Source organism: Cnephaeus nilssonii (genome assembly GCF_951640355.1).
Source record: "Cnephaeus nilssonii genome assembly, chromosome: 1".
In the NCBI taxonomy this organism is placed as follows: Eukaryota; Metazoa; Chordata; class Mammalia; order Chiroptera; family Vespertilionidae; genus Cnephaeus; species Cnephaeus nilssonii.
In genome coordinates, this window is record NC_137072.1 from 92,304,010 (window position 1) to 92,330,121 (window position 26,112).

Genomic DNA, 26,112 nt, shown 5'->3' on the forward strand with positions numbered 1-26,112 from the left:
AGGCAAGGGGCGCAGCTTGAGGTCCCTGTCAAGCCCCACTGGGCAGGGGGTGCGGCCTGAGGTCCCCCGGCCGGGCGCTGGGGCGAGGCGCCATGCAGCCTCTGGTCCCTCCTGTTTGGTCCTGGCGTTACGGCATCCTGGCTAATTTGCATATTCCTCTACTATATGAATAGATATCCTGTAATCTCTAAAATTTAAACTTTCTTTGACAATTAAAAAACTTACAGCACCTGGGTAGGGGAGAAAATGGGATGTGGTCAACACTACAAATATTAATTAGTACTCACCAAACCTGGAAAATAGTTTGTTATTTTCTAACTGTTTGAGATATAAATAAGTGGGAAATTATAACAACTACTCAATTTATTCAGTAATGCACTCCATACAATTGTTCTAAATTACAGATCATAACAGCCAAAATGTGTTGAGCCCTTTTATCTGAAGCACTATTTTAAACCTCTATGTGGTTGGCTCATTTTGTCATCTCACAATGTATGGGGTATTATCACCATTTTATAGGAGAAACAGAGATCACACAGCTAAGAAGTGACTGAACCCTACAGTTTGGCCAAGCTCTAGTGCCTGCCTGATGATGTTCTTATTTCCTCTACTCACTTAGGATAAGAATCAAGTCACTCCCCATTTTTGGCAGATTCCCTAAAGAAGACAGAATTGTAATTCTGGGCCTCATTCTGTGCATATTATAGATAAATTTAGTTTTGAGCATTTTATAGACTATTTTTGCATCCTTTTTATGCATTCATTTGGGGAAGTTTACAAAAGCATGTACTGAAGGGGACTTTTAATCAGTTACTGATTTTGAAGATGTACTTCTGGGAGAGCTCTTGTTACAGAAACTGATCTGATTTTGCTAAGTAATAGCACTTTTACTTTCTGTTCCTGGAATTTACCTGAGAGTAAAAAAACACAAAAACTAAAAAAAAAAAACAAAAAAAAACTGTCAACACAAGGTTGTGTACTTTACTGAGGGAAAGGGGAAAAAAATTCTCTTAACAGGTCCAAAGTTTCTTTTTTGCACAGAAAGGTGTTGACATAAAGTTTAGCAACATAAGTTTAAACCACCATTGATTCATCAAGTAGGGAAGTTCTTTAAATTTCAAGAGTCCCAGAATCTCCTAAGGTAAAATGAGAAGCATAACATAAAATGTAGTTATTCACCTTCAACAATTCTCAACATAATTCTATGCTGGCCACATTCCACAAATGAAGAAATTGAAGGCCAATGAAACAGGATGTATACAGGTTAGAGGTACCACTGTGGGCTTCCTGACATTATCCTGATGCCATATGTATTTGTAGCATTTGAGCTGAGCCATCCTGGATTAAAAAAGAGCCCAGAGAATGTGGTGCAACATTTATTTACTTTTCCCATAGAGTCTCTTATCAGATCACAGTCTACCTCAAATAGATAGTAGTTTCCTTTCTCTCTTGGCTCCCTGCCTCTCCACCATCTTCTTCCCTCTACCCATCCAATCTTCCAAGTCTTTTCCTGCCCTCTGTTTCCCATTAGGTTCCCATTTCCATGTTGATGGGCAATAAAGGATCATTCAGGTGCATCTATCTTTGGGTCCTTCAGATTCTTCAGAATAAAACCCTACCAACAAATCTTTCTCTGAATGCTTACTGATTCTCAAATCTCAAAGCCCAACTTTGGACTGATTTGTTTCTGCTAGCAGGGTGAACTAGGCACACCAGAAATAATCTTTCAGCTAAAATCAACCAAAAACATGTTAAATAGGAAATACATACCTTAAAAGCAATTCCCAAGAAGGCAAAATGTATAGAATTTTCAGAATATATGAATGCACACAGGTAATCTATTCTAGATCCTAGTGAACGTGGGGGAAAGGGTAGGACACTGAATGCAGGAGATAAAGAAGGCCCAGCCCAACTGGTGTGGCTCAGTGGTTGAGCATCAACCCATGAAACCAGGAGTTCGTTTGATCAGGGCACTTGCAGGCTCAATTCCCAGTGAGAGGTATGCAGGAGGCAGCCAATTGATTATTCTCTCTCATCACTGATGTTTCCATCTCTCTCTCCCCCTCTCCAGTCCTCTCTGAAATAAATTAAAAAAATATCATATATCTGTGTGTGTGTATATATATATATATATATATATATATATATATATATATATATATGTAAATTATATATATATATTAAAAAAGGACCACCCAAGGAGGAAAATCTAATAGGAGACATTTGCATAACCACTGTATTTGAAGTCAAATGAGACAACTAGGAAATTTGCCTTTTTCTACCTGTGTGCCAGGTGCAGTGAAGAAAAATCTCCCCTGAGAAGTCATAACCAAAAGCCAGTATTCATAATATTGTGCCCCAAATTTATACTTCCTATACAGAAAAATAATATCCAGAGCTAAAAATTTAAAGTGTTCCCAGTTTGGTAGTGCTCCAGGCATCTGGCAGAAGCAACTGTAAATCTTTTTAACCTCAAACTTTATTAAGTATGCATGTTCAGATTTCTAAAGTTTAATGAAAACAACAATACAGTAGCAAGTGTGTATAAATTTCAAAATGGTAGGCGGTATTGGGGGGAAATGGGATGGAAAAAGCCAATCAAAACAAAACCCAACCATATATTATACAGAAATGACATTAAAATAACCAGTGTTAAGTTCTGATGTCTGTGAATGATAATGTGCTAACTCAATGAAAGAATTGGAATATTTGGTGTAAATGGTTATGCAGTACTTTTTTTCTTGGCATGGTAGTTACATCCATTTATAAGACAACCAATACTGATAACCAAAAAATGTTCATTTACAGAAGAGTATCTCCGCTTGTCCTTCTTTGCTCAAAACTTGGAAGACATGTAAATGTCTACGATGACCTTCTGAGATTGGACAAACAGCAAATATGATAGAGGCATCTCCTAAGTATTGAATCATTTATTCTACAAATTTTAAAAAAGAATGAGCTGATTGTATGAGTACCCATTAGGATGGTACACCAAAGAACATCCACAGAGACTGCTGTTTCCTAAGACTGTCACTTAGACTCTAAAATGCATCCTCAGTGAACCTGGCCTGAATGAGGGTTGTACTCTGTAATGATTTATGTCAGGAATTATCAGTCAGGAATTCCCACTGACTCATCTGTGGAATTTGGGTTTCTCAGTCTTAAAATACAGACAAAAAGTCTGCATACTTGTCATAAATGTAATGGGAAAAAATATTAGCTTACTTAGGCATGTTGAAAACAAATAGTAAGTATTAGCCAATGATAACTGTCTAAAAACTTTTTTAACATTAAAGGTTGAAATCATAATAAGCCCCTTATAACCTTGGTTAGGTATTTAATGTAAAAACCAACTGGAAATAAAATTAAGAGCCAAGCAATGTTTCTTTCCTCCCCACCCCTATGGTTCTTATTACATGCAAAATGAGAGGCACTAGGATTATTTTGCAGAAAAGTTGCCACCAGGGGGCAGTTTGTTTATAATTAAAACTAGAGGCCTGGTGCAAGGATTTGTGCACCAGTGGGGTCCCTCAGCGTGGCCTGCGGGGATCGGGCTGAAACCGGCATCCAACTTCCCCCAAGGGATGTAGTGGTGTGCAAAGCGGCAGGCAGCCAGGGAGGAGCTGCTCCCGCTCATCCCAGTTCCACTCATCCAGGTCAGGTGAGCGTCTGCCCCCCCCTCAACCCCCGTCTTCCCCCACTGCCCCTCGCATCTCTTGGTCTGCCACACCCAGCTATGGAGAAGTGGGTCCCTAGGGTGGAGCTCCCACAGCTTTGCTAGGGGTGCAGACTGAAGCTCGGAGAAGTGGGGTGAGTGCCTGAGGGGTGCCCGGGGCAGACCGGGGAGTCGCCGTAGTTGTGTGGCAAGGCCGCCCGCTTCACGAACTGTCCTGCAAGTCATGGGGTGGCTCCGGTCTGATAGGAGGACGTGGGAGCTAGGTACAGAGTTGGTGGTCTCTTTTTTCCCTCCCTCCGTCCCTTGGTCCTGGCTGCCCGGGGAGGATGCGGCCGGAGGGGTTTACAGGGGTCGGGGGTGTTGCACCTCTGGAGCCGTCCCTTGGGAGCAGCGGAATTTGGGCTGATGGCCTGGCCTCCCAATGCGAACTGCAGCTCGACCCCACCTGCTTGCGATCTTTCATAGACTCAATCACCTGTTTCTCTTTTCATCTGTCCAAGTTGACTGCCCCCTGGTGGTCAGTGCGTGTCATAGCGACTGGTCGACTGGTCACCTGGTCACTTAGGCTTTTATATATATAGATAAGATTCTAATGTCTTAAAATCTGAGAATCTGATAATAGTATATAGAAAATAGACAAAGAAAGACTTTATAAACCTGCTTCAAGGTTATTTGTACATTTTAATGTCAAAGGGTTAAAAGATTATGATGCTCTTGAAAGCACATTAGTACTATATAAATATGCATAGTTAACTATAACTTCCACAAAACCTTTTGAGCATAATGAACATAAAGTTGTAATAAGCCTTACATATCCTTTGACTTTACCACAATATTAAAAAGGCAAAAAAAAAAAAAAAATCCCTCTGGTAGGTTTATTAGGGTGTTTAATTACTGTTCACTTTGAAATATATTTTATTCCCAGAAATATATTCATATAACTGAAAATATAGAAGGGCCCAAATTAAAATATTTTTCTAAACATTGTTCCAATATTTTTGTAAGAAATATTCTGCCCTAGCTGGTTTGACTCAGTGGATAAGAGCGTCGGCCTGTGGACTGAGGGGTCCCAGGTTCGATTCTGGTCGGGGGCACATGCATGGGTTGTGGGCTCGGTCCCCAGTGGGGGGCATGCAGGAGGCAGCTGATCAATGGTTCTCTCTCATCATTGATGTTTCTATCTCTTCCCTCTCCCTCTCTGAAAACAATAAAAATATCCTATCTAATAAAAGAGTAATATGCAAATTGACCATCACTCCAACACACAAGATCGCTGCCCCCATGTGAACACAAGATGGCCGCCACAAGATGGCCAGCAGGGAAGGGCAGTTGGGAGGGACCAGGCCTGCAAGGGAGGGCAGTTGTGGGTGATTAGGCCAGCAGGGGAGGGCAGTTGGGAGGGACCAGGCCTGCAGGGGAGGGCAGTTAGGGACAATCAGGCTGGCAGGGGAGCAGTTAGGCATCAATCAGGCTGGCAGGGGAGTGGTTAGGGGGTGATCAGGCTGGCAGGCAGAAGCAGTTAGGGGCAATCAGGAAGGCAGGCAGGCAAGCAGTTGGGAGCCAGCAGTCCTGGATTGTGAGAGGGCAGTTGGACATCCCTCGAGGGGTCCCAGATTGGAGAGGGTGCAAGCTGGGTGAGGGACACCCCACCCCCCGTGCATGAATTTTGTGCACCGGGCCTCTAGTATATATATAAAAAAGAAATGTCCTGTTTTTATTTTGAAATTGAGGATTGTCCTCAGTTAAGGGAACTATAAAGTTCATATAAAAAACACTAATTCAAGCCTTGCCTGGTTGGCTCAGTTGGTTGGAGTGTCATCCCATACACTGAAAGGTTGAAGGTTTGATTCCTGATCAGGGCATATACATAGGTTGCAACCAATTGATATTTTTCTCTCTCCTTCCCCTTTTCATTAAAAATCAATGAAAACATATCCTCCAGTGAGGATAAATAAAAATAAAGTTGACCTAAAAAAACCCCACACTAATTCAAAATATGCCCAATAGTACAAGTCCAAAAATGAAGTTTAGCCTTTTAGGTAAAGGAACAAAAATGTAATTTATAAACATTTGAAAAGATTATGCTTTTACTAAATTGAACTATGAAACATGAACCTGATAATTCAGTGTCAAAGATTGTTATTTCAGATTGGAGAAGCCTGTTTATATAACTGTATCTTTTATGAGTTGAAAAAAAGATATATCCACTTTATTCTGGATCACTGCAAATTTCATTCTTTTGTCTTCAGGGATTTTGATTTGTTACTTAAATGAATTGTCCTATTACTTTTGGGACTGTAAGTAATAACGTTTGTAGAGCTCCAAATTTGAAGAATGTAATGAAAAAAAAAACCACACGAAAAAAACAACCAAAAACAAAACCACAAACTACTGGGTATTTTTTAAAGGATATAAATTTAAAAATAAAATTGGGAGTAAACTGACCTAAATCTCACAATTTAATTACTTGGAACTATTTACAAGGAAATTTAACAAGAACAATGGTTCTAATATTAGCTTAGAACATTTTTTTTCCCATCACCGTTTATCCCCTCTATGCCTTCTCCCACCTGAAATCCCTTTCTTAATCTAGTGTCACAGTGCCAAATTACTTATCCCCTTCTATGGGTAGCAGTACTCCCTTTCTTTGGAGAACTTACCTGCCCCACTGGTTCTGGTAAGACCACCAAAATCCCACACTTCCATGTTTTCAACTATCTCCTTTACGGGAGGGTAGTATAGTGTGGGAAGGCAAAAATCTATCCTCTTGCCAAGAGGATGGTGGCCTCTGTCTTTCTCTGAGGGCACAAATATAGGGAGAAAAGTCTTTTTCTGAAAAATAGCAGAATTTCCCTCTCCCTTCATCTCATGCTTGTTATAAAATTGTGGAAGTCTTTTTTCACATCAGGGCATTATTCTTAGTCACTTCTAGTCATCCATTCTAAAAAAACCTGTTAATTATTTTTTTCTATTGATACTAAAAAGGGATTTTTATTTGAGGCACATAATGAAAATTTTACTAAGTGGTGTGAAATTACTTAAATCAGAAGGGAAAGTGAACACAGGTGAGGATAAGGCAGGGTTGCAGGACTGGTTAAGGCTGGGTAATAGAAGGGAGGTTCATTATACATTCTATTTTTATGTAAGTTCCTAACTCACCATAATAACTTTTACAAAGCACTTTGTTGACAAATCACCTGCTTAGACTGACAACTCTCAAGGATCTCAGTGGGCCACTTCTTTGAGGAGTCTCTCCTATCAGCCAGCCTTGAGGAATGAGATGACCCCTCCCTTCTCAAAGCACAGAATTATGTTATAAAACAGCTCCATGTATTCCCACACAATAAAGGGAAGAACATATGAATCAACAATGTATAAGACTCTTAGGGAAGACTCTTCACCATTAAATCTTTAGGAAATCAATTTTCCTAATACTCTTTTCCCCTTATGTGGATAATTCATGTACTAATTTAGTATTTATTCAACTATCAGAATGGTCTTTACACAACTGATTTCCATAATGCCTCTTACATTATGATCTCTAAATGGACAAAGATTTGTTTAACTTGCTTGTACTGTGTTTTGCTTAGTACACGTTAAAAATTTCCACAGAAAATAAATATCTGCCAACTATAAACACCTACAAGGAAAATACATTGTGTCGTCCTGTATTGACTTAAGACTTTGGATGTATTGTATATTGTGAATCATTTTATGGTTAAAAACCTTTTACAGTAGGCTGTAAATTTCACTAACAAAAAAAGTACAGAAGGAAGCAGGCAAGCCACTGAGAGATCCACTGTAATTTTTTTCCAGTTTCATATTAGACCACAAAATTATACCATTTCTATTATTTGTGATGAACTGAGGACAACAGAAATGTTCAAATTCACCTTATCCTAACAGTAAAGCAATGAAGCACAACAGAAAGCTGAATTCTAACTGTAAATGTTTTCTGCAACATAACATTTTCAAATCTGCTTAAATCCAGAGAGGTTTTTATTATACAATTTGATTTTTACATCAATAAAATCTTAGATATAACAATACAGATGAAGGAACAACAATTTAATTTGTACTGAAATAAATATTAGACATACAAAGAACATACAGTGAAAAGGGGGCACAATAAATTACAAGTGGAGACATTATTTTGCTCAATCACCAGAGAAAGCCCTTGACACTTCCAATTCCACACCAGCAAATTTATCATTCTTGCTGATTTAAGCAGAACACAAAACAAATGTGGATCCCAGGGCTTACTTTCACAGGTACCAGCATAGATAATTTACTACAGTGATCCAATTTGGAAATCAGTAGGGACCAGTAAATCGCTGAATAAAAGAAAGAGCAAATGAGGTCCTTTTTCCTTAGTGTCAGCAGGCTATGATTATTATGTTTATTAGATTTTCCTGAAGGGACTTCACATTTTCTCAAATATTCAGGAGAAATATATTTCCCCTCTGAGCCCTACATTAGCATTTATGTGCTTTGGTCTTGAATACCAGGGAGTGAAGAATTTTTCAATTTATTTTATAAATTTATATAGTCTGGATAGTATTGGCCTGAAAAGTATAACTCCCCAACCTGTACAATATTAGATATTAAAAATGGATTCGAGAAGTTACTAAGAAATGCTGACATATCATTTATACAAATTTTTAGTTCAATATATCCCATTATATAGAGCACCAGAAGTAATGCATTTATAAATCAAGCAGTTTTTTTTTTTTTTTTACTCTAATCTTTGAGACCCTTTAACATTTCTTCCAATATAACACATCACAAATGTTACCTGCCCAAGACTTTGCCCATCTGGTCTTAACTTATGTATGTATGCAAAAATTCATGTCAAAAGCAACTGTTTTATTTTAAAGTTATAAAAATATAGTCCATGTTTGGAGCTAAACTGTCATAAATCAAGAAAAAAATGTTTAAAAAATACTGAACACATCAAAAAAGTAGCTTCAGAAGGCTAGGAAGGAAAAAGTGAAATGATTTTGGGGCCCTTTTCTCCTGGAATATGAGCTAATTTTTAGATTCCTGCAAAGATATCCATCAATAATTTTTTACCATCACTTTCTAAGAAAAATAATCTACTTTAGATTTTAAAAAATACTGTACTTTATTCTCTTCTCACATCATCTAAAAGTCAATGCAGGTCAGTTTTCCTATTTGCACTACACAAATAGAGAAAGACTACTTCGAGTTAATCCCTCACACAGGAATGTGTTTCTTTTAAGAACCCACTTGAATGTCACCTTAGGAGGTAAATATGTCCTAGAATAACTACAACTATCAGGAAACCTCCCGGCCCAAGTTCTTTAAGTTGAGTTTATTCGAGTGACACTGGTTAATAAAATTATATAGGTTTCAGGTGTACAATTCTATAATATATCATCTGTATATTGTATTGTGTTCACCAAGTCACCTCCCCAAATTTTAACAGCTCCTTTCTTATCCTTAATTTCAGATCCCATAACAACGTCCCACCTAGAATATCATAAGAGGAATGCTCATTAAAACAATCTCTGAAAATAACCCCTGGATATATGAACATGTTTTTGTATACTATCTGTTGAGCTACACTATCATTAAGCCTCTGTAGAATTCTCCTAATCCTAGAGAAATTCCAATGAGGTGTTAAGAGGAACTAATTGTCTCTGAAACTCAAACAGAATTTACAAGTCTAGGTACCATTCCTTTTCTTTAAAAAAAATTTTTTAAAATATATTTTTATTGATTTCAGAGAGGAAGTGAGAGGGAGAGATAGAAACATCAATGATGAGACAGAACATTGATTGGCTGCCTTCTGCATGCCTCCCACTGGGGATCGAGTCTGCAACCCAGGCATGTGCCCTTGACTGGAATCGAACCCGGGACCCTTCAGTCCGCAGGCCCACGCTCTATCCAGTGAGCCACATCAGCTAGGGCTAGGTACCATTCCTGATACAATATCCAAAAATTTCAATATGCATTTGTATTTCTATGGAAGTTTAAATTTTAAGAGATTGAACTGTCTATACCTTGTGTACCTACAAAATGACCATGGAAAAATTTTATTTATTCTACACACCTGAAAATGAAGGAGAAAGAACAATTTTATAATTGATGTGTTTAGGTGATGTAGAAACTTAAAATGAAATTTAAAAAAAAGAGAGAGACCATGATCTGAATATACCACTCATAACTGTGGCCTATTTTACTGTTTACCTAGAAAGCAGGTATTAGCAGGATACTTCTTTCAGCTTTTGAACATTTTACAATTGTATTCAGAATAAATGCTTGCTAAATACTGGTTGAATATTGAGTAATGTATTTTAAAAGGTCGTGGAATTAAGATCCTTAGTTTTATGGCTGTCTCGGCCCTTTTAGTGGCTTTTAACCTTCCAACAGGGCATGTGAAACTGGTAGGGTACTTGAGGAGAGTGCCACCTACTGATCTGTAATTACCTGTCTGTAATTATTTTCTCCCTTGAGGTTTTGGACAAAATAGGTAGCGAAGTTAATCTACATCTGGGTAATAGCGTTGATGTTAGCAGATCTTTAAGGGGATTTGGGCAAGGAAGAAGCTTTAGAATAACTATATTAATAAAAAGTCCCATAATCTCTCAAAATTAATATCATTCATTCTGATAGCAAACTTTAAAAAACTAAACCAGTTTTACTTGTCTTATTACATATATACTCATTTTATTTTTCCAGATGAATAACATTTATGTCCTAAACTTACAAACCTAATCTGAATTTGTGATCCTGACTTTTAGGAAGAAAGGAAGTATTCTGACAGCTTTATAATTCTTAGTTATACAAGACCTCATAAATCTTTAATAACTTCTGGTCTAATATTAACATGCCTTGATTTTCCCTTTAAGGGAGGTTCTTAAATATCTAAATTTTAAAAAAAATTTAAAAAGCTAGCTTTTATTCTTGCTTACTTCCAGAAGCATCTACCTTGCTAATTTTATTCCAAGTAACTTTAAATACAATTTGTTATTTAGAAATTTCTCTTTGGAATGAAGACTTGCTGCTAGATAAAGCAGGTTTTGTAAGATGCTTCCACCTGTCTGAGAGAGTGTGATATCTAAAAGTGCTAGAAAAACAGCAGCACTGTAACACCTCTTAAAGAATTCGATATTTTGGATGTTAAATCAACTTTTAAAAATCCTGTTAGTAGAAATAAGTTCAGCTATGCTGCTATTTTTCCTACTGCATTCATTCTATATACTGCTATTGTGTTTCCTTAATTTTGATTCGCTAGGTATACGTTGCACTATAATTTCAGATGCCATTATTGTACGTTTTTATACCATAGAATTTCTGACTACAAATTCATGCAAACTGAACATCTGGCAATGTTCAAATTGTAAAATTTACTTTGGCATGAGTATAGAAATGTTTTATTTATAAATCAAGCCTCCTTTTAAGTCAAACATGAGCATGTCAGAAATACAATCCTGTTTTTGATAGAAAGCCTTTTAGGTATAAATGTTCATATTCTTTTTGTTAAAATCAACATGAATTCTTTTCCTTAGAAAATCTTTTTGACCAACAGTAATTTTCAAAAGAAAAACTCGGGGGCAAAAGAGGACAAAATGGGGAACATCTGTAATACCCTCAACAATAAAAAGAATAAAAAAGAAAAACTCAAAACAGAGACACACTTAAAGGGCATTAAAAGTAAACCATAATAATCATGGTAAAAACAGAGCAAAAAGAATATTAACAAATGTAAAAACTGGTGAAATCTGAATAGGTTCTATACTTTAGTTAACAATATTATCCAGGGTTAATGCCATAATTTTGATAAATGTATAGTTATATAAGATGTTAACATAAGGGTAAAGGATATATAGGAACTGTATTATTTTTGCAACTCCTCTATAAATCTAAAATTATCTCAAGATTTAAAAAATTGCAAAAAACAAAACATAAAAAACCTAAACTTAAAAATAAATATGCCTTCACTGCCAAAATTTCTTGATTTAATTCAAGACGTAATTTTTAAAAAGACATTAGAAATCAATAATATACTGTTCACTTAACATTATAGTCACTTTATTGCTCTAGAAAATTTAGTTCTTGAAATCATCAGATTACATATATAGTGATAATGAGCCACAAACATGTACATACACAAAATCAACTGTATATTATGAGGCTGCTTCTCTAACTTAGTAGAAAAATATTACAAAAAGAGCTGGTTATGGTTGAGCTATCAAGTAGATGTCACATTCCTATAGATCTGAAAGTTGAACAACAAAAACCTGATGTTACTAATAAATTACCAATAAATGTATTTGAAGAATCCATATTACATGCAGACAGAAGAAAATTGGTTACAAAAACCATTACATTATTCTGTACTAAAATTTTTGCAACATTTTAGACATTTCCAATCATGTAACAACAAAGATCAAAATAAATTTTATAGAGTTGATAGAAGCTCAACAAGTAGGATTTAACATATTACACAACTCAAATCACAGTTGCATAATACATCCAATTGCCCCAATTTTATTTATCCAGCATGAAACTGAAATGTACACTATTCTCCCAAAATGCCTCCTCAGGCACCATTCCCAATCAATCACCTTACCTATAAACCTTTCCGTTTAACCTTTCAATAAGATTTTCTGGGTATATAAACTACAGGATAGTCTTCATTATTATTTCAGAACAGACACTAAGTATCAGTCATATGATCTTCAGTTATATTCTTTTCAAAAGGTACCTGCACTGCTGCAACTGTCCATGAAAATTCAAGCCTAAGAAACAGAGAAAGTTGGTAGTCAAGAATCTGATCTAGGCAATTCTAAAACTATACTAATAATGTGTCTACACTGTAAAAGAAGGATTTTCTGTCTGAGAAATCTTACTCAATGGGTCTGAAAGGAAAGTTGTAGGACTACTGCTCTCTGATGTAAAATGGTTAGGTAATTCCAAATATTTACTTAATAGGCTAGTAAGCTTATAGGTGAGCCTTTTAAAAAATACTCAAATCCACAGAATTATGGAAATAAAATTTTAGAAGGTCATAGTGTAAGACACATACAGAACTCCTCTTATAATGGCACATCCAAATAAATCTGTCCTAACAAAGCAGCACAAAATCAATTTAATAACAATTTGAAACTAAATACAGGGGGAAATGCTTTAGTTAAAATCATCAACCAAAATTCATAAATGGCAAAAGAATACTGTCTCAAAATATACTGAATTCACATATGTAAATTTACCATAATGAACTAATGCCAGATATAAATAAATTCAGATTACCAATTAGGTTGAAATAAATTTTAGAACTATTTTCACAAGAGAAATAAATGTACATGATAAAGGCACAGTAGCATCTAAAAAAAAAATGTGATACATTTATTACAAAAATACAAACTTCCTTAACCATTAACAACACAACACAGAATTTTCTTGGAAACTTTTTTTTTATAAAGGCTTGATTTAGCATGCCAGGAAAATATTATTTTTCCGTTAAGATGCATTTATGTAAATTATGTAAGTTGGATTGAGGTCAGTTTCACACCTGGAATTCACAACCCCTGGCAGAAGTACCAGTTGCTAATAATGCTTACTTATATCATATATAACTTAGCTGGATATTAAACTACGCAACTGTTGGTGCCAATCTGCTTATAAAGGCAATGCTCTGGAGACAAAGTCTTCTCACAAACAGAGGGCAAGCAGGTTTCATTATTATATGTTCAACAATAATCCTCAATTCATTAAACAAGGTCCTGCAAGATAAAATAGTTTTCTTTCAGAAACACAAGGGAAAAAGCAACACAATGCAAAGCAAATGCTGATGACAGACTTTCCCACAGCCATTAAAGAATTTGAAGAAGTAAAAGAAATAACTAAAATGTATTGCCAACAGTTTTCCCTAGAAAACACAAAATAAAATTCTCAAATCAACACCTGTCCTTCTGGGGAGAAAAGTTCATTTAACAAAAGCATTTAATAAATGGCTACCTCTGAGGGCTGAGATTAGGGATGATTTATATCTTTACAGTAGAATCGTATCATTTTCACATTTAACTTAGGCAAATTCAACTAGTTCTAAAAAAGAGAACAAGAAAGTGAAAATTATATAACATGGGCAATCCCACCTACCATTTCCTTAAATAAACATACTGTTTCCTAGAGCTTTCATCTGAAAAATAGGAATAGGCACTTTATGGAGTTGTAGTGAAGTTTAAATGAGATAACACAGAAGATGCTCAATGGATATTACTTCCCAGTTGGATCATTACACTGATCAAACTGGCACTTGTCTTCCTTCAGACTAAAGCCCAATTCCTTAACATCTAATGCCCTCCAGAATCTGGTCTCAATCAAATTTTCTTCTTCATCTCCTGCCACTCTCTGCCCCGACTCTCATGTTCCACTTATGTTGCATGTTTGTGCCCAAAACAGGTTGAAGACTCGACTTTGCCTTAATTGCGCTCGCTGCCCACAAAGTACTCTTTATTATACACGGTACACATCACACATATATAGTACAGGCTAGCAGACACAATATCATGTATCTTGTACTGTAATTGATCATCAAAGGTAATAATTTTCAACTTATGTGCTGACTCATCCTGTATAAAGACAACTCCTGCTCTACTTTTCTGTATCTTCCATGTTATTTTTATGGTTAGGAAAAAGCAATAATGTACTGCTTAAAATAACAAATAAAAAAGGAGCCCTGGCCAGGTGGCTCAGCTACTTAAGAGCATTGTCCTATACACTAAAAGGTTGTGGGTTCAATCCCTGGTCATGGTACATATGGGAGACAACTGATCAATGTTTCTCCTTTCTCTCCCTTTCTCTCTCTCTCTCTCAAAACAAACAAATCAATGAAAGCATATCCTCAGGTGAGGATTAAAAAAAAAAAAAGGGGGGGTCCCTAGCTGGTTTGGCTCAGTGGATAGAGCGTCAGCCTGAGGACTAAGGGGTCCCAGGTTCGATTCCGGTCAAGGGCACGTGCCTGGGTTGCGGGCTTGATCCCCATTGGGGGAGGTGCAGGAGGCAGCCAATCAATGATTCTCTCTCATCATTGATGTTTCCATCTCTCTTTCCCTCTCCCTTCCTCTCTGAAATCAATAAAAATATTTAAAAAAAAAAGAGGGGGGGATGTAACATGCCCTTGCACAAAGACAAGAAGGAAATTTGGAAATATCCATGTGTGAGCAAAACACCAATCGGCTGCCTCCAGCATGCCCCCTAACAAAGATGGAGCCCACAACACAGGCCTTGCCCTGACCCAGAATGGAAGCAGAAACCTTTTGGTGCATGGGAAAATGCCCAATCACTGAGCTACACCAGCTAGGGCCAATCTCAGTTTTTGAAAAGAAATACAACCACCACCACCCGGCCGGCATGGCTCAGTGGTTGAACATCAACCTATGAACCAGGAGGTCACAGTTGGATTACTGTTTGGGGCACATGCTGGGTTGTGGGCTCGGGCCCCAGTGTGGGGTGTGCAGGAGGCAGCCAATCAATGATGCTCTCTCATTGATGTTTGATGTCTCTTTCACTCTCCCTTCCTCTCTGAAATCAATAGAAGTTTATTTTTTTAAAAAAAGGAAATACAACCACCTTCTCACCAACCCTAGACAGTTCTAAAGCCTAGAACTTAAATGTATAAAAACATTGTTTGCTTGTAAATTCTAACATAAAACTGAACTAACTTAGCCTGGCCAGCATGGCTCAGTGGTTGAGCTTTGAGCTATGATGAACCAGGATATCATGGTCAATTCCTGGTCAGGGCACATGCCCAGGTTTTGGGCTTAGTCTCCTCTCCACATTGGATGTGCAGGAGGCAGCCAATCAATGATTCTCTCTCATCATTGATGTTTCTATCTCTCCCTCTCTGAAATCAATTAAAAAAATATATATATATATATATAAAGCAAAATAACTTAAAACATTACAAATACTGTATTTAACAACACTCTTAAAAAATAAAACAAATTTGAACTAATCTCCAGCTTACCGACAATATGGATTTCTTCGAGAAGAGTATCGGAGAGTAAGAAATCTATAGTATATAAAAGGCTGGAGCAAACTTCCTTGACCGCTAAAAGAAACAAATACAGAGGTAATAAGTATACATCATTAATTCATATATATACTCTCAAAACTTAAAGGCAATTTAATTGGAGGATGTCTTTATTAATCAAACTAGAGGCCCGGTGCATGGATTCATGCACCAGTGAGTCCCTCAGCCTGGCCTGCACCCTCTCACAATTCGGGGTGCGGGTGAAGCAGATTTGGGGCCAACAGTGCCCCAGCAGCAACCTAACCCATGCCAATTCCACAAGGAATCGGGCTCCCTCCTCTACTGGTTGGAGCGTCTGCCCCCTGGTGGTCATTGTGTGTCATAGCTACCGGGCAACCGGTCAGATGGTTGCTTAGGCTTTTATATATATAGATGGTCATAGTAATACCTATCGTATCTAAATCCATTATATCGTTCCAGAACTTTATTTAGGTTATACTATCTATTTGGGACCCAACAACTTAAGTAATATGTGGTGATTCTGTTTTTTTTCCAGGGGAAAACATAACTAAAAAGAATGGAACAGATGCCTTTGTGAGGAAATCTATAAAACTCTTACTACCTTGAAAAGAGAGTGTTAAAGAAAGGAATAACTGTCAGGTACATAAAAACCTCAGGCAATGAACATTAAAATACTTCATAAACCATGGTCTATTAAATATAAAATGCATCCAGCTTAGACTCAGCAAAATCAATTTAGGTATCTATGTTAGAGATAACACTGAGAGAAAAGTATAAGCAGGCAAATAAAAACATGTTTAATGCATCAATATTTGGAAAAGTAAATAGTTGGAAACAAATGTCTATGAATAAGGGAATGCATAATAAAATGTTCCATGCTAACATGATGGAACACTACACAGCCACAAATAAGAACTCTGTATGACAACATAAATAGGTCACAAAAATACACTGTATGAGTGAAGAAGGCAAGATGCAGACAACTGATGCATTATGATACTTTTGATGTAATATAAAAAATAAACAAAACCCTTTACCCACAATATAATAATATACATTTTATACCCATCTGCGTGTTTTTAAAGACAGCATACATGTACACTATCAAACTCCATATATCTGGGAAGGAGAGGACAGTATTGCTACTAGGATTCATAGTCAAATGTACTGTCCCAATACTTGTGAAAGTAAAAACTGAAAAAGCAATAATCCTGACTTAAACGCAAGAATATTGATGGAGTGATCAATGCTCTACTTTTCTTAAATTTTAAAAGGAAGACTTTCTTTAGTCATGTATTATCCCTCCCTCCCTCCCTCCCTCCCTCCCTCCCTCCCTCCCTCCCTCCCTCCCTCCCTCCCTCCCTCCCTCCCTCCCTCCCTCCCTCGCCTTACTTCTACAATTAAGATACAAACTACTGAGGTGGTAGTAAGCAACAGTTAATTCTAGACCATAATTAATTAGAAGAACAATAGGTAACAATTCCAGATTTTTCTCTAGTATAAAGAAAAATCAACTTAATAATAGAATGTACTAGACTTCCCAAGATTCTTTCAAATGTAGTTATTCTGAAATTAACTTTCCAAATGTTAAATGATAAATGACAAAGAATGATAAATAAGACATGTTCCCAGGTTTACTTTAATGTCTCAGGTTCTCCACTATAAAGTGAAAAGATAATTGCTAAGATCCATCTAGCTCTACATTATCAGGATCTACTTCAACAGATTGAAGCAGGATAAAATTTGAGTTAATATATTTATTACAGTCACTTAGTCATCAACCTCCTAAAACAAATGTATTTTCATTCTTACCTAAAGAGCATAAAAACTGTAGCAGGCATCAAGAGTATTTCATTACAAGCAATGAATTTCAGAATATTCTGTTGATTAGTGCTTAATTTATCCAAGATGGATCTCAGCAGAGGTAAACTATTTGAACCCTTTGCCTAAAACAGAAGAAAACAAACATTAGAAATAACAAAGCATTTCTGATCACTCTATTATTTTCTTTCTTTAGATAAATAGCATATTCAACAGGCCATACAAGCAAAAGACAAATATTTGGAAATGATGATATAAAATAAGAAACTACTTAAGGACAAAAGTTAGTGTATTTTCTTGCTTTATTATATTTTATGTACTTGAAAATTTAAAAATAAAAACAACTTTAATACAAGTCCTTTACATTTCTTAAGATTAGAAAAATGATGGTTATTTCTCTCCAACCATAACAAAACCTGACTATCCAGTAATACAGTTAAAGTATCTGTGACTCCTTAGCTAACTAAAGGTAGAAATCACCGAGTCCAATTACTGCTGTGACCAAAGAACAATAGGGATAAAGAAAAAGGCCAACACAAGGCAAATTTTGATATTTTCATTCAAACTTCAGTGCATATGCAGTCAATCTGCCTAGCACACTTATGTTAGGCTTAATGTTCCAACCCCAGGATAAGAAATTTTAGTAAAGTAGCAGTTCAGAACATTAGAATAAAAGAAATTCAGTACACTCTACTTGACTGATATGTTAGAATTTAATACTGACAGAACAGCTCTCTAACAACTTATCAAACCTAAAAGATTCAATTCCTTTAAATAATGAAGAGATCTATTTCAACTTCAGAAACTCCTCTGGCAACTAAGGGATAATTTTAAATGCACTATTTTATCTACAAAATATACTGTATTATGAAATGTAAATAAAATATTCCAAACTTAAAACTTTCAAATCATTAAATAATTTAGGATAAGTTTGTAAGGATTAGAGGAGCTTTTTGTGACAAAAGCCAAAATGTCTTAGTGTTCAAATTGTTTAACTAAAAAATCAAAAAGGTTGATCCCTGTTCGGGCGCCATAATGCCGGGGTTCTTGTCCCAGCCTTACAAAGGGTTCAGCATTCTGGAGAAAGGGGCTGCGGGTAGATGATTCAAGAGTCTGGAGACGAAAGATAATTTTGAAAGGCACTGGGGGTCAGAGGAGCTTCAGCTGAAGGAACTAAAGACTCTCTCGTCTAAGGACCCCATGGTACTTATTAAACACAATTTGTCCTAAGGCAAGGTGGACATATACACTTCAAAGGGTAGAGTACAGAAGCATTGTCAGTTTGGGGAATAGCCTACAGCTGTTGAGGTGTTTGGCCAACAGGAGGCAATAAAATGCCCTGAGCTGTCTGGCAGTTAACAATTATCCTATTCAGGTTTGGAGGAAGTGCCGTTTCCAACAGGTAAACTACATTTGTGGCTCACCCTTGTTGAGCTGCCCAAGCTTCACCAACTTTTTGGTGAAGCTCTTGTAATTATTACATGCTGGAATTGGTTCCCGGTACAAATTCATGTCAACTAGCTCAAACTCATGTCAGGAGTAAAAAAGAAAGAAAACAAACAAACAAAACAACCCTGCATAGTTTTACTTACATCAAGAACCTTTTTTGTGTATGTGGCAGCATGAAGCAAAGAGAATAACAAGACTGGGAAAATACTCACTGAAGAAAACAATTAAGGAAACATTTTAAATTTATCAAGTACTTTGCAAAATAGGCTATGTATTATGTCCAAATATTCACATCTGAAATGGCATCTGCTAAAATGAGTTCAATGACAATTTTTTTCAGTGTTACAAGGATTAAATATGTCAAATTCATATATAATGGCGAAATAGGTGCTCAAATAATTTCACTTTCCTCCTATTCCCTTTAAGACTTATTATCTAAAAAGGCAGCATTTAGTCTTAAAAGATATATTTTATTGTGCTTCCATTATGTATAGTTGTATAAATTATTCAAAAACTCTTAAGAGCAGCACTTCTCACTTCTCAAAGCACAAATCACTTTCCTGAGAGATGATCCACAGGAGGAAAATAACAATTAAAACAAGTAAGTTTAGAAAACACTAGTAACTTTTAGTCTCACAAAGTACATTAGCATTTCAAAGGTCCTATAGTAAAGAAACCTATGGGTTAACCTAGTTCTTTCCAGACTAAACAGCCCACCCCCTTCTTTATCCCTTCCCCATTTTTTAGAATACCTATTATCATCCCACAACACTTTTGAATGTGTAAACATACAAATTCCAGATGAGTTCTTTAATTTTCATTAGCTCCAGAGATTATCCAGTGACTATATTTTCTACTCTGTCCATAGCAATGGGCAATTCCATTGTCAAAAGGTACAAAGGATACTTGTAACAGGGTAGGAATTGACAAAGATGAGTGAATACAGCAGGTAGTGGCAGCTGTCCTCTAGCAAAGCTTGGGCCAGGAATGCTCTGCTTAACTGGAAGTGCGGTAATCTTTGGTGCAGCCTCAGAGCACTGGTAAGAGCATTTGCCAGCAAAGCGCGTTGATAAAAGCTTGCTGCTTCATGCAACCTGCAAATTACCAGAGGAGAGGTTATCATGAGACATAAACAACTACCATGCCTCTTCCTCCTTTGTGAATTGCATCATAATTGCACAACAGCTAAATCTATTACTTAATTATAAGCAGAAAAAAATTACACTGGTGTGGCTCAGTGGCGACCTATGAACCAAGAGGTTATGGTTCAAGTCCCCATCAGGGCACATGTCCGGGTTTCAGACTCGATCCCCAACGTGTGTGTGTGTGCGCGCACGCGTGCACAGGAGGCAGCAGATTGATGATTCTCTCTCACCATTGATGTTTCTATCTTTCTTTCCCTCTCTGAAATCAATAAAAATATCTTTTTAGAATTTACTAGAATCATTAGAAGCATCATTTCATATATATGCCCAATTGAATTTTACAAAGCAGCCATTTTTCCTGTTAAGTAAAAAATGCAAAAAAATATAAACTCATTTCCACACATCTGTTTTCTCTCAGATTTCAATGTGATGTCAGTTTCCACATAGCACGTAATATATTCCTCTTGTTAGTAACATTAGGTTATTAGTACCTTAAAGACTTGTCTTTTATTTGTCCCTGAATCCCTTGCAGTTTAGCAAGTCTTGCACTTAAAAGATATTTCATAAAAACTGACTGAACTGAATAACAAAGGCAGAAATAGATATAATACATACCCAAGAAGAGGCAGAACGAATAAAGCAGAACAGTACACTGTGAACAGGCGAGAAAGCCACATTGCTGTGTCCAGTTTATTGGTCATCATGAATTGCTGAATTTAAAAAGAAAAATATTGTAGTAAGCTAAGGCTGCAAAATGTTTTTAAAGATGAAAATTATGTAGTTTTATTCCTATTCAAAATGTTTGAACAATTCTGTAATAATACATTGTTTTTTTAAGATCATTAGGTGAAAACTCTTAAAGCAATCACTTCACCTAACAAGTCCAAACACCCTACTGTTTTGATGTGGAAAGCACAGGAAGTACTTAAATAGGAAAATACCAGTAGACATATAAAAAAATAGTCTAATCAGGAGCCTCACCAGTGTGGCTCAGTGGCTGAGCATTGATCCATGCACCAAGAGGTGGCTGGTTCGATTCCCCATGGTCAGGGCACATGCCCTGGTTGTGGGCTCAATCCTCATAGGGGGGTACATAGTAGGCAGCCAATTGATGTCTCGCTCTCCCATCGATATTTCTCTCTCCCTCTCCCTTTCTCTCTAAAACTGATTTAAAAAAGACTAATCAGGAAAGAAAAATTTGTTCAGAGATTTAATTACAGTTGTCTGTATTCCTTCTATACTTGTAAAACTGACTTCATCTATTTTAAGACTGTTAAATAAGAACTGCTCTCAAGAGAACCAGAATGCCTATTCTTACAAAAATCTCAAACTGAAATAGGTAGGTCTCAGATCTGAATAAAAAGGTAGTATACAAAGCCAGTTTGGATTAAGTAAACCCTACAAAGTAGAAATGTAAAACCATGCTAACAGTAACTCACTACTGAACTCAGCTGGAGGGTGATTTGCCCATGTACACACAAGGGCACGACATACTCTAGGTCAGTAGTCGGCAAACTCATTAGTCAACAGAGCCAAATATCAACAGTACAACGATTGAAGTTTCTTTTGAAAGCCAAATTTTTTAAACTTAAACTTCTTCTAACGCCACTTCTTCAAAATAGACTCGCCCAGGCCGTGGTATTTTGTGGAAGAGCCACACTCAAGGGGCCAAAGATCCGCATGTGGCTCGTGAGCCACAGTTTGCTGACCCCGGCTCTAGGTGCTCAAAATATGGCTGTCTGGTGTTAAACAGCATCTGCCTCTTCGATTTTATAACTTGCTCATCCCCAGGAAGCTCCCCCACAAGTCTTACCCTGGTTTCACTGGCCCTCGATTAAACTTGTATATACCATTTTCTTCTGTTTTCTTCTCATTCTGTTCCTTTACTGCTTTTTGCCAATAGATGTGTCCATCACCAATAACTTAAAATATCTTTTTACATTCAAAAATCAACTTATATTCAAATTCTAAAGTGGCTTTCAAATTTTTGATAGGACCTACATAAATAATTTTTACATCAAGATCCAGCACAAATGTGTGAATATATAAACAAAAGTTTCACAAAACAATACTTACCCATACTATGTGTGATAGATTTTGGTATTTTGATTTCTAGGTAATGTTTTAAAAATTAACTGTTGCCCAGTCGGTGTGGCTCAGTGGTTGCGTGTCAACCCATGAACGGGGAGGTCATGGTTTGATTCCCACTCAGGGTACATGCCTGGAGTTGCAAGCTAGATCCCCAGTAGGGGGCGTGCAGGAGGCAGCCGATCAATGATTCTCTATCACTGATGTTTCCATTTCCCTCTCCCTTACTCTCTGAAATCAATAAAAACATTAAAAAAAAAAAAAAAAAGACTTAAAGTGTTCCCACTAAACTGATTTCAAAACTCACTAATGCATCTTAACCTGGAGTCTGAAACAGGTTGTTCATTCAACCAATCAAAGTGTAATATGCTAATGATATGCTAAGGCTGCTCAACTGCTCACTATGAGGTGCACTGACCACCAGGGGGCAGATGCTCCAACTGGTAGGTTAGCTTGCTGCTGGGTCTGGCTGATCAGGTCTAAGCGAGACTGGCTCCACACATCCTGGAGCCCTCCTGCAGTCCCTCCCAGGCTGGCCAACCTCCCCGGTCTCTCCCTGGCCCTGATCGTGCACCAGTGGGGTCCCTTGGCCTGGCCTTTGCCCTCTCCCAATCTGGGACCCCTCAGGGGATGTCAGAGAACCAGTTTCAGCCCGATCCCACAGGTCAGGCTGAGGGACCCCACTCGTGCACAAATTCATGAACCAGGCCTCTAATCTAATATAATTATCTTTTGCAAGAAGATATAGTAAAAAACTTTTGGAAAAAAATGCTAGTATATTTTAAAATTCAAGGATGTTTTATTGCATGTCTTTTTAACAGTATGCTGGTAACTTTGGAAATATGCCTCTAGTTTATTCTATACAACTATATTGTTGACACCTTTAAGTTTAAATGATCATCAGTAGCCAAGTGAAAGGATGAATCTAGATCACTATGCTGTTTCTATACTAACATTCAGATTCTACAAATGTTCTAATTTTAGAACACTTTCTTAAAACCTATTTGTGTTTAGGGTGTTCACTTTGTGATAAATCATTGAGCTATACATTACATTTTGTACATTTTTATGTGTGTGTAGCTTTATCACACAACAAAAAAGATTTTAAAAGGTGTATTGGTCTAAATCCGTGGTCGGCAAACTGCGGCTCGCGAGCCACATGCGGCTCTTTGGCCCCTTGAGTGTGGCTCTTCCACAAAATACCACGGCCTGGGCGAGTCTATTTTGAAGTGGCATTAGAAGAAGTTTAAGTTTAAAAAATTTGGCTCTCAAAAGAAATTTCAATTGTTGTACTGTTGATATCTGGCTCTGTTGACTAATGAGTTTGCCAACCACTGGTCTAAATTTTAAGAGTGAACTGCCCAATCATGTTATAAATAGTTCAGGCAAAAAATATTACTGAATCTTTGAGTGAAAAACTATTAAGGTGAAAAACTATTCACACAGTGTCAAACTACTGTCATAGACTTTAAAATATATATATATATATATATATATATATATATATATATATATTCATTGATTTTCAGAAGAAGAGGACAGGAGAGGGAAAGAGAGAAACAACGATGTGAGAGTGTAACATCAATTGACTACCTTGCATACCCCCTACCAGGGATGGAGCCCATAACTGAGATAAGTGCCCTGACTGGGAATTGACGGTGAACCCATGGATGATGCCCAATCAACCGAGCCACCCAGGCCAGGGCTCACAGACTACTTTTTAATTACAAAGGCAAAAAAGAAGATATCTTTACAATGGAGAATCTGGTGGATACCACCCTAACCAGATAATCAAACTTAGTATCTCAGATGATGGGATAAATCAACATAAAATGCGTCCTGATATATATAATGTGCTGAGAAGGACAGAGTATCACTTCTCAGACAACTCCAATTTGAGGAGTATTCTGCACAACAACGGGTCTGGATATGGACTGAATATTAGGTTATAACATGAATCAATGTTAAATTTCCGAAATTTAACTGCAAAAACTGCAGTGATGATTGCATTGTAGTCATGAAGAATACGAAATTAGTTATGGGTTAGCCATCACGATGTATGCAACTAACTCTGAAAAGGGTCTGCAAAATAAAGAAAAAAGAGTGTGTGTGTGTGTGTGTGTATATATATATATGTATATATATATGTATATGTATATGTGTATACACACGTATATACACACACACACACACACACACACACACTAGAGATAATGGCATAAACTGAGCAGAAACATTCTCTGCCAGCACGAGTGTGCAGAATGAGGCGTGTCCTGGCACGATCTCACGTGGCATCTTCAACCTTGGGACCTAGGATAGAGACCGAGGGGTGCGAGAGGCAAGAAGGCCCAGCTTCCACGGCATACAGGTGTGGGCCACCTGCTCCAGGCTGGCCCGGCAACCAGCCAAATGTCGCTTCGGAAAAAGAAACGTGTAGGTGCCTTCCATCTTCGATCACGATCCCCCTCTGCCCCACCCTCAACCCTACCCCAATCACTAACCCCAGTCCTGAAAGCCAAGAGCTTCTGGAGCGCCTCGGACCCTACCGGCAACACTTCCTGCTCCTTCCCAACGCTTGCACATCAAGCCAGATCACCTGGCCGGCTCACTCACCACTGCGCCCGCCCCTTGGGGGCCGTTCGGGGTCGTATCCGCCATGGAGGGCACACGCGCGCGCGTCTGGGACGCTGCAACTAGGAAAAGAAACAAATGTCAGCGCGGAGCCCCGGCCCCCGTAACCGGCTTTTCTGCCGGTGCCACAAGCCAGGAGCGCCCCCGCGAGAACTCCAACTCCCTCCATAGAGAAAAGTTCCCCCCGGCACCAGTGCGGCGGACTACCCCGGGGACACCCGTAGCGGCCGCGAAATACCTGTCCGGCACCGCCGAGAGCAAAGCTGGGTTTCTAGAAAGACCTGAGCGAAGGCGGAGCTTCGGAGCAAGGCCCAACAGGGCTGACCTAACGCCGCCGGCGCGGGGTTATTGCCGGGATCGGAAGTGCTCCTTTCACTTCCGCGAGGAAGAGGCGGTGCTGAAGAGGGGAAACCCGGAGCGGGGCCCCGGGGCATAATGGGAAATGTAGTTTTTCTGGTTTTGGCTTCACCTGCCCTGCACGCCTATTGGCCCAGTAAGCTAAAAAGTCGAGGCCGGTGAAACAACTTTTTTCTCTTCTCCAGCTCACAGATGCCCCCCCCCCCCCCCCCCCCCCCCGCCCTCTGCCATTGCCAGGCCACGAAATCTCTTTACTCCCTAATATAGGAGGCTCAGCAACGTCTTCTTTGCTGTTTTCCTCCAGGGGCTCATTCAGCCCCTGGTTCTACTTCTGAAATGAATTCTCTCAACAGGCACTTAAGGCGGCTGCTATGTGACAGGCCCGAAGCTTGGCATAGATTGAAGATAAAAAGATGAGTATTGCAGACTGCAGGGGAGACAGACAAGTAAACCGAAATCACACACAGTGCTGTGTAATACCAGCAGAAGCCTAGTTAATCACAGGGAGCACTTAGGAGGGGTTCCTAGGTCTGAAGGAATCTGGAAAGGTTTCCTGGAAAAGGTAATACTGGCCCTAAGTTTTGAGGGGCAGGCAAAGTTGGCTACTTGGGGAAGGGGATTCCAGACAGCAACAAAATGCATGAAGAAACAAACAGGAGTCAGGTGGTTAGTTGAGTATGGCCAGAATGAAGGTGCCAGTGAGGGAGATTAGGAAAGACTTGAGCTACAGAGTCATGCAGCTGTGCTAAGGAGACAATCTGAATTTAACCTTGCAATCCAGGTACAATTTTAAGCAGAAATGTGACAGCGTGAGATTTAAGTCATTCTGGCAACCGGATAGAAGATGATCACAGCAGGGCAAACTAAAAGCCCAGAGATCAATTGGGAGGCCATTACATACATATAGGAGAGAAGTGATG

The 26,112-nt window shown here is 38.1% G+C and overlaps 1 protein-coding gene across 3 annotated transcripts; it reads right to left on the reverse strand.

Moving 5' to 3' along the window:
• Positions 1-7,182: 7,182 nt before the first annotated feature.
• TMEM33 (transmembrane protein 33) lies at positions 7,183-25,228 on the reverse strand. 3 transcript variants are annotated; one of them, XM_079773599.1, is made up of 9 exons: positions 25,074-25,228; positions 24,818-24,897; positions 20,732-20,826; positions 19,878-20,065; positions 19,115-19,182; positions 17,514-17,647; positions 15,675-15,758; positions 13,308-13,428; positions 7,184-12,444 (listed from the first exon to the last, which is right to left on the reverse strand). In XM_079773599.1, exons 2-9 carry the CDS (start codon positions 24,860-24,862, stop codon positions 12,439-12,441), a joined length of 741 nt encoding a protein of 246 aa, XP_079629725.1. In that variant the 5' UTR covers positions 24,863-24,897; positions 25,074-25,228; the 3' UTR covers positions 7,184-12,438. The 3 variants fall into 3 exon arrangements, with proteins under 3 accessions (XP_079629723.1, XP_079629725.1, XP_079629724.1); XM_079773598.1 differs by having other exon boundaries at positions 13,267-13,428; XM_079773597.1 differs by having other exon boundaries at positions 7,183-13,428.
• Between the last annotated feature and the right edge of the window lie 884 nt (positions 25,229-26,112).

Coding starts and splice junctions, on each gene's coding strand:
- TMEM33 (XM_079773597.1), bottom strand. CDS start 24,862: ATGGCGGATACGACCCCGAACGGCCCCCAAGGGGCGGGCGCAGTG. Junction 20,066..20,731: donor TTCGTTCTGCCTCTTCTTGG/GTATGTATTATA, acceptor GGTAATTTGCAG/GTTGCATGAAGCAGCAAGCT. Junction 15,759..17,513: donor ACAGTTTTTATGCTCTTTAG/GTAAGAATGAAA, acceptor TGTTTCTTTTAG/CGGTCAAGGAAGTTTGCTCC.